Source organism: Ornithodoros turicata, chromosome 2 (assembly GCF_037126465.1).
Source record: "Ornithodoros turicata isolate Travis chromosome 2, ASM3712646v1, whole genome shotgun sequence".
NCBI lineage: Eukaryota > Metazoa > Arthropoda > Arachnida > Ixodida > Argasidae > Ornithodoros > Ornithodoros turicata.
In genome coordinates, this window is record NC_088202.1 from 63,512,762 (window position 1) to 63,527,270 (window position 14,509).

Sequence of the window (14,509 nt, forward strand, 5' to 3'; positions counted from 1 at the left end):
AAGTTTACTTTATTACAATAAAGCAATGTACAAGCATCTCGTATTTTGACCGGTTGATGGGGCGTAACTTCAAAATGATGTGTGGCTTTTGTCGGGAGGGCACCGCAGGGCCGGGCATGAGCACGAAAGAGTGTAGTGAATATTGTGTCAATTTAGAGCCATTATTTACTTTTTGTGCCAATAATGTTCGGAAAACGTTCACCGCTCGCAACGTAGCACAATTGCATTAGCAAAAAGTGCACCCTGTATGACTACTTAGTACCCCTTTAAGACTAGTGTCGTATTATGTACACACTTTCATCCCCAATATGCCACTGTGGTATCGCATACATTAATCCGACCCGCCTGACACTTTTATACTGTATGACCACACACACACAATGAGAGAACGTGAAACATCTTTCATCTTTGTCAGTACATGCTGGTTTGGTTCCATGACCACATGCTACTCAAGTGACACAAAACGTTACCAAGTTCATCCAGTGCAAAATTCCAACGACAAGCTCTACTGGGAGCTGTGAGGTCCAATAATTGGTTGGGAACAACCCTCATCCCCTCTCCAAATAGAACTGACTATTAATGACTATAGCTAATCACACACTGCTTCAGCATTGCAAACGATGCTGAAACGGTGTCGCAGCTGAAGAAATGAATGCCGGTGCGTATAACAGATTATGTACTACCCTGATATGTTTAGATGCTTGCTTGGAAATAAATACTTTGGAATACGAATGAGACTTTTATATTTCTGGCATCACGTAACTGTAGCAAGTGAGCCACGGCGCATCTCCGCTGCGGCTAGTATGCGCTGCCAGTGCGTCAAACCGTCATTCAGTGGAACTCCCTTATGTTTAAACTCAGTTTTAGTCAAACAAATCTTTGGTTCTTTTCGAGCTCAAATTAACAGGATGATTGTAGATTCTCAAATCTAAAACCAATGTTAGCAAGTTCGTTCCTGATCACACAGACCGGACAATAACTTTTTTGGTTAGCAGAGTTCCTGATAAGCGAGACATGACTGTATATTGCAAGCCGACCATGAGCATCATAAGAACGCATGTGACGGTGCTTTGGCTTGGGTCCTGACTGCTGCTTTAAGCAAATGCAGATGAGCACAAGTTCACCACCATCCAGCAAAGGTTCATTAGAAGAGCAGAGAAAGCAGGCACAGGAAAAGAAGTTAAGGTTACTTCATTATGGTACCTGTTGACTAGCATGAGCAGCTGCAGCAGGTGTTAGGGGAGGCGGCAACACCTTGGCTTCCGTGGGGAGAGGAGGGAGGGGCCTGCCTTCCATTGGGTTAGTGCAGGGCTCGCCACCAAAGCTAGCATCCAGCAATGGAATCGGGGGTTGCTGGAGCTGCCCAGTATCCACTAGCTCAATAGACGTCGGCACCTGCATGCCAACCATTGTTTAGCTAGGACAGGCACAGCATACTCACTCCTAAAGAGTGAGTGAGATTCCAATATTTTTAGCATACATCCTCAAATCCGTCCTCTATGTTGACAGGTCCTTCAAGCCTTTCAAGCCTCAATGTCAAGGTCCTTCGTCAACGTCAACGTCAACAGGTCCTTCAAGCCTCAACGTCCTTCAAATGTTGGCAGGTAACGTCTACACACTGCTGCCCAATGTAATAAGCATGCGCGGTCGTAAACCAATTTTCCCCACTTTTTGTGAAGCATTTATTCAAAGAGACAAAGTGGCTTCCAAGCGTTTGTCAACATGCGCCTCTGTAAAATAGACATGGCACAACACTTGCGGTGAACTTCTGCGAATGTAGCGTCACTGCTGTTTGGAATGACATGAGTATTTGTGACAGCAGGGATCACAACAACTGATGGGGTACCATCTCACAACGGACCAACTTACTTTCGTCCACCTTTTACCACATATGCAGCTTTAGTGCTGTAGTGTTATAGACTCGTAGTTTAGCAAATACAGCACTGCATCCCCTTTGCAACACACAGCTGTAAAATTTTTTGTTGATGCAATCCAAGATGCTGTTGAAGCAGTTGCGTACACTGTTCATTAGAGAAATTGTTGGTGCAGTTGTTGACGCTGCAGAAGTGGCAAATAACAACATCACAGCAGTCTGAAGTATTGTAGTGCAAGAACGCACGACAGAATCCAAATGCAGCATTTTCCCTGCTTGAAGCAGAGGAGGATATGCTAACGAGTTATATTGCCCAAATTCGGAAGTCGATTATCAGTGCATGTCTTAGGTAGAGCATTTGAGCAAGGACGAATAAGCTATGCCTCTGCGTATTCACTTTATTGGCGCACCATTTGTCATGTCTGCCCCGTTGTCAGGAGCTTGCAGTGTCTATTTCATTGTGTCTGTGTCTTGGATCTCTTGTGTCACGAGATACTGAAGGTACCAACAACAAGCCTAAATTGCTTTTCTGATTGGTCAGGAGACATACAGCCCGACAAAAGTGGCAAGATTGAGCGAAGTGGTGCAAGTCAAATAATCAAGGTGCTTCCTTAACGTGCCACTAAGGGCTAAATCTCATACCTTCAGAATACTACAGAATGTCATCGCAAGCCACGTGCCTCACACAGTGTTCTCCAAAATTATTGGTTCTCTGTGTGGTACAGATGTATCCTAAAACATTTTTTGTTTTGCGGAGTATGGCGTTATAGGGTGCATAATCTGCCACGCGTCCGGCAACATTGCTCATGGGATACGTCCCCTACTCTTAGGGAATTCCAAAGTATAAAGCCTTGCGGGTTCTTTCGAAAACCCGTGGAAGCATGCTACTGTATTTGCACTATTCCAAGACGAGTTTTTTTCCATACTGTATTTGCACTACTATTCCAAGACGAGTTTTTTTTCCAAAGTATAGAATGCCAAAAAATCCTAGCCATCTTGGAATCGAAACCACCGGACGAGGTTCAGGGCCGTCTAATCCTTTTGATCTTATCTCCTCCACCATGAGAGGGAGAGGCATTGCTAAGGCCCCGGGTTTTCCGTGATTCCACGAAATATCACTATATCCGGAATTCATCGTGGAATCCTTCGTTTGGCATAGAATTTCGCGGAATCCATTATTTTGCTTGAAATTTTGTGGCGTTTTGCATGCAATTTTGCGGAAATCCAATTGGGTTGATGGACGCGATTGGCGCGATGTGGACAGTTACTACAACATACAGCGTCTCAGGAGAAGAATTGCACACTCACGCAAAAAAGCATCAGATAAAAGCGCATGCTGCACACACTCCCAACTGCTCCAAGGTACACATGACCCTTCGACATACCGTATTTACTCGCATATTTTGCTCCATTGTATAATTTGTGCACCCCTAGTTTATCATTAAAAATGACAAGAAAACAAAAATGGCGTAATTTGCGCACCCACGTTTTCGTGTGCGGATATCTGGCACGCGTGTCTCAGCTTTTCACAACGCCGTCAGTGCTACCAAAGTTATTGGTTTTGTTTGATTTGCGCACACTTTTGGGTGACGGTTCATTGATGCGATGGACGGTGTTGTCACTCGAACTACAAAACGCGGAAAGAAATGCTGGACAAACACGCTATGACAAACCTTACAGCGTGCATGACAAAGTTGGCGAACATAGAGTGGTTTCGGTTGTCAAGTGCGACTAGCAGCGTCTTCCAGCAGAGTCTCGATGTATTTCACCGGTATATGAGCGGCAGTGGGCAGGCATTTTGCCGTTCGACCGTGGGCAAATGCGCGGTATTTGAGTACTTATTTCGCACTTGCACAATGCAGTGATAATGTCCATATCGCTCTCCCAAGAGCCTATATGATCGGCATGCTATAATTTTGAAATTTTGCGTAGTTTGAATATCGTAATGAATGTTCCAGTGCATTTTGCAAACCCCCAGCTTTTCGCAGTGTTTTTTAAAGAAAAAGTGAGCACATTATGTGAGTACATATGGTAATTGGGTTTTGGAACGGAATGAGGATGCTTGCTCCGAATTTAGCGTCTATTGCGATAAAGTATTTGTCAATTCCTTTTAACTCTGTAAAATGATTGTAGGCGATAGACGGCATTCACTGCCAGAGGAGAACACAAGATATCATGTAATGCTCAGCCACAACAGTGCTTCGAATCTGTAAGTTTATAAAATATTTTTGGTTCAGACATTATCCAAGAAAATAAAGTGCTTCCCGTTTCAAGCAGCCATTGACTCCTTGCCGCGGAAAATCGTGGAATGTACAAGTCGGTGCCACAGAATTTTGAATTTGCCGCAGCAGAAAACCAGGGGCCTTAGGCATTGCTTGCATTGCATAACATGCTATAAGGGAACCAGAAGACTGGCACGCACGTGTGCATCATGGGGGAACAACCTCTGTCACCTCCTCGGCCCATTTGTATCATCCATAAAGGCAAGATAACCCGTCTGTATCATCCGAACAGTAATACAGTGGACTCCCACTAAACAAAACTCAGTTAAACGGAAATTACGGATAAACAGAAGAATAGGGTCACCTTTCGTTGGTTTCCTATATATGCAATGATAAAAATCTTCGGATAATTGAAACAACCAGTTTTATGTACTTCAGGTAAACGGAACAAAGTGGAGGTACCGAGACGCCGCCGAACCTGGAAGATTACCATTCACGTCTGACAACCCGGGCGGAAGTCATAGCCAGTGCAATCCTATCCATCAGTCACTCGTACAATGTTAGGCTTAGCTTGCGTCCACATGTGTCTTCATGAAGTCTGTCAAGAAACAGCCACATGAAGGGGTTTCGCTTGTGTCAATGTTGCGGATAATTCGGGGACATGATCGCGAGAGCAAATCAAAAATAGAAACCGTGAAATTTGATATGCCAAAGTCAACAATGTCGTCATAGCAGGCTGTGCACTGAATGGTGATGTGGATGATGCCACATGATACTGACAGGTAATATCGGAAACCTGGACGCAGGAAGAGGATGCGCAGTTTGCCTGGCAGAATAGAAAGATAACCCACATTGTAGACGATTGAGATGTGCATGAAGTTTTTTTTCCCAAGCCTCAGGCATGCAGGCATATTTTGTTAATGAATAGAAAAATGCGAAGAGAACAGCCATTATTTCTTTTTTTCCTTGCTACCTACAGTAGTGGAATTTCATTATCTTGAAATAAAATTGCATTTCACGAAATCTGTGTACTTTGCTTAAATGGAACTGAAATGAAAACTGATGGACAATATTTCCATTCCCTTAGAGTTCCGTTTAAGAGGAGTCCACTGTACATGGGAAGAATAGGAATTCCAGCCAGGACCCGAAAAAATAATTTGTATCATCCCGAAAATCGTATCACCGGGATTCTACTGTAATAAAGTTATCAGCAAACACCAGTGTGAGAGTTTTTCTTTTTTTCTTTTCTTGTTTTGGCAGTTTCAGAATGGAAGTTGTCTCGAATTCGTGCAAATACAGTATGTTCACTGATGGCATTTATGTTTTGTGTACTCAGTCCTTGAGCGACGCTGATTTATAATATGAAACAAAATAAATTTTTTTTAGACTGTAATGACATTTTATATCATCCAAAATATTGGATATGACAATACACTGATTCTATCGGGGGAATAAATTGTGCCAAAGGTATCATTGTCCAAAAAATAAGTGTCAGATTATTTAGAAAAAAATGGCCAGTAACTGTGCTGCATTGATACGGTGGAACTTTGATTTTGTGTATAGTCACTTCCGAGAGGAAGCAAAGCCTCTCTGGGCTTTTCCTTCAAACAGGCATCATCTGTATTCTAATGTAATGCTCTCTGTGACTTACGTACCGATTAATCACTTCTGTGGATTGGGTAGCATACAGAGTAGAGATGGGACGAATCTAGAATTTTGCGAACCCGAATCCAAGGAAGGTTCTGCGAATCCATGAATCTTACGAATCTCGAAGCTTTCGAATCCTTTCTTTAAAATGAGTTTAAAAAGCTAAGAAAGAAAACTTCTACTGAAAAGTGTTTTTAAGCAGAATGTGATACATTGGTTTAATGAAAAAAAAAAAAAAAAACATAATAGTTCAGTTTCGGGAGAAAATATACCCATATAGTTCATCGACTACAAGGAATACATAAATTCTCGAAGCTGACTTATTTCCATACAGCTAGCTAAAGCAACAATCAAAAGCAAAACCATATTACAGTCGAGCCAGTTTATTACGATCTTCGACAGAACGATAACTCAGATATTGTGCTCGAATTGTTGGTTCCTGTCAGCTCTCCCATTGAACTACATGTAAACAAAACATCGATATAATGATTGCCGCGAAAGCGCTTGCTCGCATATAGCGATCGGAATTCTCCCAGCGACCGGTAAAACGCGTGAAAATTAGAAAGCAAGACTGCACCATTTCACTGAAAACACATTACATTGGCATTTTCAAGAGCCTTCGCCTCCGTGCCAGCTAAAGTGAGAACGCAGTGCGTTTATCCGTGCACGACTGCCGGGGATTAGATGTTCGAAAGCACGGAAGGAGCTCGCGAGAAGTAGAGGAGGTTGCTCCCTCTCCACATCGCTCTCTCGTCTTCAAGCTTTTTCTCTTCTTTTGCTGCGTGCTTGCTATGACGGTGTCCGTGGTTCCGAGACGCTTTTTGAGGAGGAAAAGCGCGTGGCTCGACCACAAGTTACATGCACTTTACGGGTTTCCTGCTGGTGCAAAACCGCGTTGTGAAGAACCGCGGCTTCGAAAACGTGTATTGGCAGACAGTCGCGTGTTACCACCCAAACATGCGTCGACACATTACCCGTGGCGGAGGCGCATTCTGATGGACCTCGCAGTCCCGATCGTGAGAATGATGTTGACTACGGCATTGGATGACCAGCAATGGATGAGGTCATCGATCTCAAAAGGTGCGGCGCCTCACACGGTATCGGCGGTTATGTTATCAAAAGCTTTCAACGCATAGCTGCGTCAATTCAAAGCTAGATAAAATGCTTCTGTGCTTCCAACAAACGCCCATGTTCAGCGTCGTTCTACTTGTGGCGATCTACTTCGTTTACGCGAACCCGAGCAGCAATTTCTCAAAAGCTCGTTTCTAACGATGCTCTGATATAATGATCAGATTTCGTGTTCCCGTCAATATCGTTACAAACGGGCTCGACTGTACTTTTAGACTTGTAATGTAACAGTTCCTGCCTGAACTCTTTCAGTCCAGAACAATCTAAACAAAGAAACAAGAAAACACCCGTCGGTCAATGAGGCTTTCGGCGGACTGCAGAGGCGCCAATTTGAAACAGAAAGGAATAAAGGTGGTTGGTGGATTCGAAAGATTCAATTCGCCATTTTGGGCACTAGGATTTGGATTCCCAAATCTAGAATCCCTGCCTAGGATTCATGGATCGAGGATTCTGTTGGCACATCCCTAATAGAGAGTGTGCAAAATTCATTCACTGTCATTACTACACTGCCAGTGACAACACTATGCTATTTAGAGCAAACAATATTGACATCTTATGTTGGGTAATAATTTTGTTTACATTACACAATGCAGACATTTGTCAATCCTATGTGTCTTATGCAAGCGCATCACATACTTATTCAGTGATATTTGATACAGTTTGGACAGATTTGTATTCAATCTAGTAGTTAACAGACCAGAAATTTAGCAATGAAAATGTTCAAAATACTGCAATTAAAATGACGAGACTAGTTGTCTAACCTCCTCAGACACATTGGCCTCATCTGTGTCCTCCCCGTGGTCCTGCGATGTGTCCACCATTAGACCGACTGCAGGTGACTCCGGCGGTGTGCCATGGGGACTCTCACAGGAATCATGCAGTCCAAAGGATGAGCCCTGCAGAGTAAACATCAACCATGTGCAATTGTTTGTACCATTAGCACAGCTGACAGTGCATAAAATCATGAAAACAAGAAATTTAGTCAAACCACAGACTGTGCAATTTTACTAGAGCTGTGCGAAGATTCTAAATTTTGAATATGAATAGAACATCTGATGTTATTGGAATGCTATTCGCAACCTATCTTCAGCTATTTGAAATTTTCAAATTCTCAAATATTTTTCGAATACAGTCAAAGTCCTTTACAACGAATGCCTTTTTAATGAAAAGACCGTTTTAACAAACGTTTTTTACGGTCCGGTCAGCGCCCCATAGGGCGCAATGTATAATTGGAACCTTTACAACGAAACTACCGAAACAACAAAGTAATTCTGCTGTCCGATTGCCGAAGCGCACGACCCATACAACGAAGTTTCCAAAGAAAATGCTCCTGACACGTGGCAATGGGCAGCATGCCGTGCAGCGTCGTTTACCCCCTCTCCACCTGAGTCACGCTCCCCTAGTTCCCGGTTTCTGCGGGTTTTGTGATCGCATTATCGGAGAACACGGAGGTTATGTCCCCCCCCCCGAGACCCCGTGAGACCCCGTGGCCACTGACTCACGACTCATTAGGGGCCGAACGAACAAAAGAAAGGGACTGCTGTCTTTTTTTTGGTATTGTGACTGACAGTGTACTGACCGAAAGTGTGGTGCTTTGAACACACTTGTTCAAAAAAAGATAACAGAGTTTTTTTAGTCTGAAGAAATAAATGAGTAAATAAGCTTGCATATGTCATGAGCCGTCCGAGTCCGGGCTCTACGGTGCTGTGCATTCAGAAACAAGAACTACATTGACCTCGACGTTGGTGACACACCGGGCATCGGCTCCACGACGCGTGCCGTAAAGAAACCTCCGCGCGGTTCGTATTCAAACTCGTTCCCAGAAATTTGTTGTCATAGTGGAAACTGATGCGAAACTTAGAGGCCTACGACTCTGTGGTCGGACTTGAGTTTGGTCGTTTTCACACGACGCGTGATAGGTTTCTTCCTGAGTCTACGCTAATACGACACCGGTCATCGGCTCCGCGTGGTGCATATTCAAACTCGTTCCCAGAAATATGTTGTCAGAGCGGAAACTGATGCCAAAATAGGGCCTACGACTCTGCGTTCGGACTTTGGTCGCCGCTGGAGCGGCAGACGTTTCCACACGTGCGTGATAGGTTTCTCCCTGTGCCTACCCTCGTACTATTGCATTGCGACTTTTACGGTCAGTTTGAACTGCAATATCGCTCCATGGTCTTTTTTAACGAAGTCACCTTTACAACGAATATTTTTCGCGGCCCCTTGGACTTCGTTGTAAAGGACTTTGACTGCTACTGAAGCGATGTATATCGCTAATGCAATTTTGCAAGTGGGCCTCGCCTCATTGCAACCAAGAGTTAGGTGAAGCCCGCTTTACACTGCTTACAGTATTCTGTCAGTGAAGTCTATGTCTATCTGTCTAAGTCTAAGTCATGTCTATGTGAAGTCCAAGTCTGTCATAGAAGTGAACTTCTATGACCTCATGGTCAACACTATACTCGGGCACTGCATGTTCCAGTAAATGTACTACCAACTTTCAGAGTTACGTTCAGTAACAGATGGGCGATTTCATTCAGATTCAGGCAGGGCCCTAACCTTTGGGTCTCCGATTTCTTCCGTTCTTTTTTATTAGATAGGCCCACCTGTGGCATGAATACAGATCCCTGGTTCCGAGACCACGTGGTAGGCGAGATATAAAATCAGCAGCGTTAAAGGTGAAAACAACGGCTGCGCTCCGAAGCGATTTCTGCCCAATTTGAAGGGCTCTATTCCGGCGTCTGTAATGACCACAACCTCCAGTCTTCCGCTACGTATTCACCATGCCATAGCCACCATGCTCTGGGGCTGATTAATAATTCTTGTCTCTGACGAGCCAAACCTTTTATTAAACATCTGCGAAAAGACATCCCTACTGAATTTTACGCACTTTTTGTACCCATATGTCTGCCGTCGTGATTTTAGCAAAACAATGAGCTACAGGTTGAACGAAAGCCTAATTTTCACTCTGTTCAACGATGTGCAGCACAATTCTCTACCCTGTTTCGTTTCGATAAAATTTGTGCCGCAGCTGTCATAGGTACGAAAACTTTGTCAAAGTTCGCGAGGCACGTGCATAAAAAGGCCATGATGGATTTGTAAAAAAAAAATTTAGGTTCACAACGAATGCCTTAGCTTTCTTTTGACATACAATTCATGGTTGCTAAGAGCTTCGTGACTGAGTTACAGCGCTCACAAACTGGCATACTTCGCCACGCCCGACGGACCGGCGTACTTCGCCGTCACTTGCCGTTTTCAAGCATGTGCATTCACCAGAAGTTTATAAAAGCTGGTGCATGAGCGACAATACAGGTACCAGTTCATAACGAATATATATTCACTTAAGAACCATTCCACTTTGCAGAAAAATGCTGGAAAAGCGGTAAAGAGAGGAACAAGGAATGGCAATGAAATCAACAGCGCGTAATTTTCCACCTTTTATTCAAAGAGAACAGTGCCTTTAAAAATGCATTAACGCGTGGTCGTCACTTCACGCATTGTTCTCGCAGGGAAAACATCCTCATGTGCACTTCTGTCAGCTTTGTACCAAACGTGACATGAACGAAGGCCAGGTACTGGCCGCGCACCGACGACCATTCGGTCTGTTTCGATTCCCTGAATGCTGCCACTTCACTTGGAGGGAAGTGCAAGATATGTGTCGCATGTCCTTGTTCTGTCAGCACCAAAACGAAGTCCTCAGCATGACCGAATTACGTCTGTTGCTTGAGACTGCATGTTGTACACACTTGCTGCGCGTTTAAGCGAGCCCCCTACTTCATCACAGTGAAGTGATGACCACGTGTTAATGCATTTTTTAAGGCACTGCTCTCTTTGAATAAAAGGTGGGAAATTAAGCGCTGTTGATTTCATTGTCATTCCTTGTTCCTCTCTTAACCGCTTTTCTTTCATTTTTCTGCAAGGTGGAATGGTTCTTAAGTGAATATATATTCGTTATGAACTGGTACCTGTATTGTGGCTCATGCATCAGCTTTTATAACCTTGTGGTGAATGCACGTGCTTGAAAACAGCAAGTGATGGCGAAGTACGCCGGTCCGTCGGGCGTGGCGAAGTATGGCAGTTTGTGAGCCCTGTAACTCAGTCACGAAGCTTTTAGCAACCATGAATTGCATGTCAAAAGAAAGCTAAGGCAGTTGTCGTGAACCTAAATTTTTTTTTACAAATCCATCATGGCCTTTTTATGCACGCGCCTCGCGAACTTTGACAAAATGTTCGTACCTGTGACAGCTGCGGCACAAATTTTATCAAAACGAAACAGGATAGAGAATTGTGTTGCACATCGTTGAACACAATGAAAATTAGGTTTTCGTTCAACCTGTAGCTCATTGTTTTGCTAAAATCACGACGGCAGACATATGGGTACAAAAAGTCCGTAAAATTCGGTAGGGATGTCTGTTCGCGGATTTTTAAAAGGTTTCACTCGTCGGAGACAAGAATTCTTAATCAGCCCCAGAGCCTATGGCACGATGAATACGTAGCGGAAGACTGGAGGTTGTGGTTGTTACAGACGCCGGAATCGAGCGCTTCAAAGTGGGCAGAAATTGATTTGGAGCGAAGCCGTTGTTTTCACCCCTGACGCTCTTGATTTTATATCACGCCTCCCACGTTGTCTCGGAACCTGGGATCAATGCCAGTGTTCATGCCACAGGTGGGACCATCTCATAAAAAAACAACGGAAAAAATCGGAGACCCAAAGGTTAGGGCCCTGCCTGAATCTGAATTAAATCGCCCAGATGGAAATATGTGCAGTTTCCAAAAAAAAGTACAGGAAATTCACGATATAAACATAGAAATGAGGAGTTGCACAGAAAGCAGGCTGCATGGATCATGTTTACTAACTCTCAATGCAGTTCATCCCACTAACGCACTCTACCATACATAGGGTCAGACTTTTTCGGGTTTTATTTTTGTCAAAATTCGGGGGGGAATCGGGTGTTTTTTTGTGAACAAGGGAACATGGTGAAATCGGGTGAAATATGTTTATTCGGGTACTTTTCGGGTGAAAAAAAAAAACACTCTCTTTACAAATTGCCAAAACTAAAAAATCTCAGAGTAAATGAGTAACACCCAAACAGCTGCGTGCAAGACTATTTATTACAAATTTTTGTGATGCTGCTGTTGTGTGGGTGGCTACAAATGCAAGGCTCAATGCAGTATGCAAAAAAAAGTTGTGAAAGACAGAAGGTGAAAAAGAATATTTGCAACTGTTAAACATAGAACTGTGAACCTTGGTAAGCACAGTCTTTTTACAGTAATAATGCTCCACTGCAAGTCCACTATTGCACATGTTCTTTTTGCACATTAACTTTTTGCAAGTTGTAGTGATAACACGAAACCTTTGATAAGATAATCAGCAGTTGTTGACCAGTAATATCAGCTGGGCCTTCAGATGTTCGTCATCTATAGAGTTCTTTGTGGCGTCTGCATGTACCGCATCCTTTATGTGCAGAATCTTTACCGCTTCCCTGCCGTTCACATCTTTCACCATCCTTTGCATGTACTGCACAGAATCACTTGAAATCGCTATCACGTCTGTCCAAGACTTGCCTAGGGATGTCGACACTTCGCGAAGCACATTTGCGACGGTATATACGTTGCATAGCTTCAGTCGCTTTACATCTACGAGGTAGACGACCTTTTGCTGTTTCTGGTGGCTGAAGAAACAGATTAGCGTATTCACCGTCGGGTATCCCATTGTATCAGGCGACTCGTCGACGATAAAACTTAACTTTCAGTCCTTGACGTCATCTCGAATGTCTTCTAGGTGCTTAGTGAACACCTCCAGCAGTTGTTTACGACGGAACTGGTGGCTTGCAGACATAGCTCTTGCAGCAGGGCAGTATTTCCGGACAAATTCGCAGAGTGGTCCGTCAGCGTGTTTAAGGCTGATTCCGCTTTTCGCTATCGTGAGCACAAACTCGTGGATGGCTTTTTCTGAACTTTTCTCCCTGTCCAGCTGGCGATAGCAGACATCAAACAGTGTCTGCTCTCCATCAACTTTACTTTTGAGCGTGCCATGCCTTGCGGATGCGAAGTGTTCCTTAATCCTATCATAAGGCTTCTTTGACGGATCTGATGGGAGCACTAAGTGGCAGAACCGGCAGGCGAGCACATCTTCACCGTCACCTTTTTTGACGATCTCTAAGTCCTCATACTGCGCTGTCCAGTCTTCAAGACTCTTCCTTTTCCGGCCCATGACAGGTCGATACAGCCGAAGCCAAGACCACGAAGAATGAAACGCCGCACAGAAACGAAGTATACGCCCTACCGAACGTGCGCGTCTCCTCCGCGCAATAAAACAAAATTATAAACAAAACAGAGCACGTGCTACGACGCACATGCACAATGAAGGAGTTTTTGGCGCCAAGGCGGCGCTAGCTTCTGCCAATGTTTCCGAGGACAGCCGCGCGATGGCGGGTCTTGACCGGTAGTTTTCGGGTTAAACCCGATTGCCTAGTGAGTCATTCGGGGGGGTAAATTCGGGCGATATCGGGTTTTACCTAAAAAAGTCCGACTAACCATACACAACACAGAGGGACCCTTCTCTCACGATATGTCATGCTGTATGAAAAGGCTCACATGTTTGTACAGTCAAACTCCTTTACAACGAAACTCAGGGGACAGCAAAAAAAATTCGCAGTGAAGGTTTTTTCGTTAAAAAGGATGTCTATTATTGGACCTATAGGCTCCAGCGGGACCGAAAAAAAAATTTCCTGTAGTGGTATTTTCGTTAAAAAGGTGTTCGCTATAAAGGAATTTGACTGTAGTGGAACATCACCGAATGAGCACAGCACCACAAAATATTCCACCATGAGGTATTCAAAAATTTTTGAAATTGGGCCTTTTCTGATTATTTGAATTCGGGGCGGCTCTCAATGAATTATTCGTATTCGATTCGCAATGGAAATTTCGCTATTCACACAGCTCTAAATTTTACTGAACCATAGGTTGACACCGCTATTACAGTTTGTCAGAAAGCGAGCAGGCTATGGTACACTGGAGCCCACCACATTAATCAAACATCCCGCGAAATCTGAGTATGATGATGCGGCTTTGCTGTGCAAGAACCCAATCAACTCTGCTACACGCTGATGTTCATTACCCTTGATGCAGAGCGTGATTTCTTTGAAACCAGCTCAGGTGAAGCGCCCTCACTGTTCCAAGGATCCTCGTGCTCTGGGGGTATGTTCAACGGCGGATGCAACGCATCCATGTCATAGTCCATCCCTTCCATCACGTACATTAGGTTATCCGGACTGGAACGTTGGCGAGAGTGCTTCGCTCCAGCTTGCTTTGCCTGCAGCAAAAGATGTAAATTAAAATCACCAGGCTATGCTGCGCCGAACTATGGTGTAATGTGATGAAACTAATTAAGAGCTGGGCCATTCCAGGCCAAGTGGTCCGAGGTGCCACTCGACCCCCCCCCCCCCCCCACACACACACACATACAATTTTATTAGATTTTTGGGGGGCGGTTCCTTATGACTCCAAAAGCAACAAAAGATTGGTCTTTTCTAATGAAATTTAACTTGATGGGGTGCAGAGCCCCTCAAAGATGCAATGCTTGGCGAACGCTTATGTTGTTTAGAGCAGACATTCTAGAGCCTGAAGTTTTCGGGAAATA

General features: G+C 44.1%; 1 protein-coding gene across 3 annotated transcripts in view; it reads right to left on the reverse strand.

The window, feature by feature from the left end:
* The window catches only part of LOC135385494 (rho guanine nucleotide exchange factor 11-like), a 197,182-nt gene that overhangs the window by 149,849 nt on the left and 32,824 nt on the right, over nucleotides 1-14,509 (reverse strand). For 2 of the 3 annotated variants that reach the window (XM_064614836.1, XM_064614837.1), the window contains 3 exons: nucleotides 13,988-14,182; nucleotides 7,632-7,766; nucleotides 1,204-1,395 (listed from right to left, as the gene is read on the reverse strand). In XM_064614836.1, coding sequence (XP_064470906.1) covers nucleotides 1,204-1,395; nucleotides 7,632-7,766; nucleotides 13,988-14,182 — 522 coding nt within the window. The remainder of the gene's footprint in view (nucleotides 1-1,203; nucleotides 1,396-7,631; nucleotides 7,767-13,987; nucleotides 14,183-14,509) is intronic. The other variant, XM_064614838.1, reaches the window with a different exon arrangement.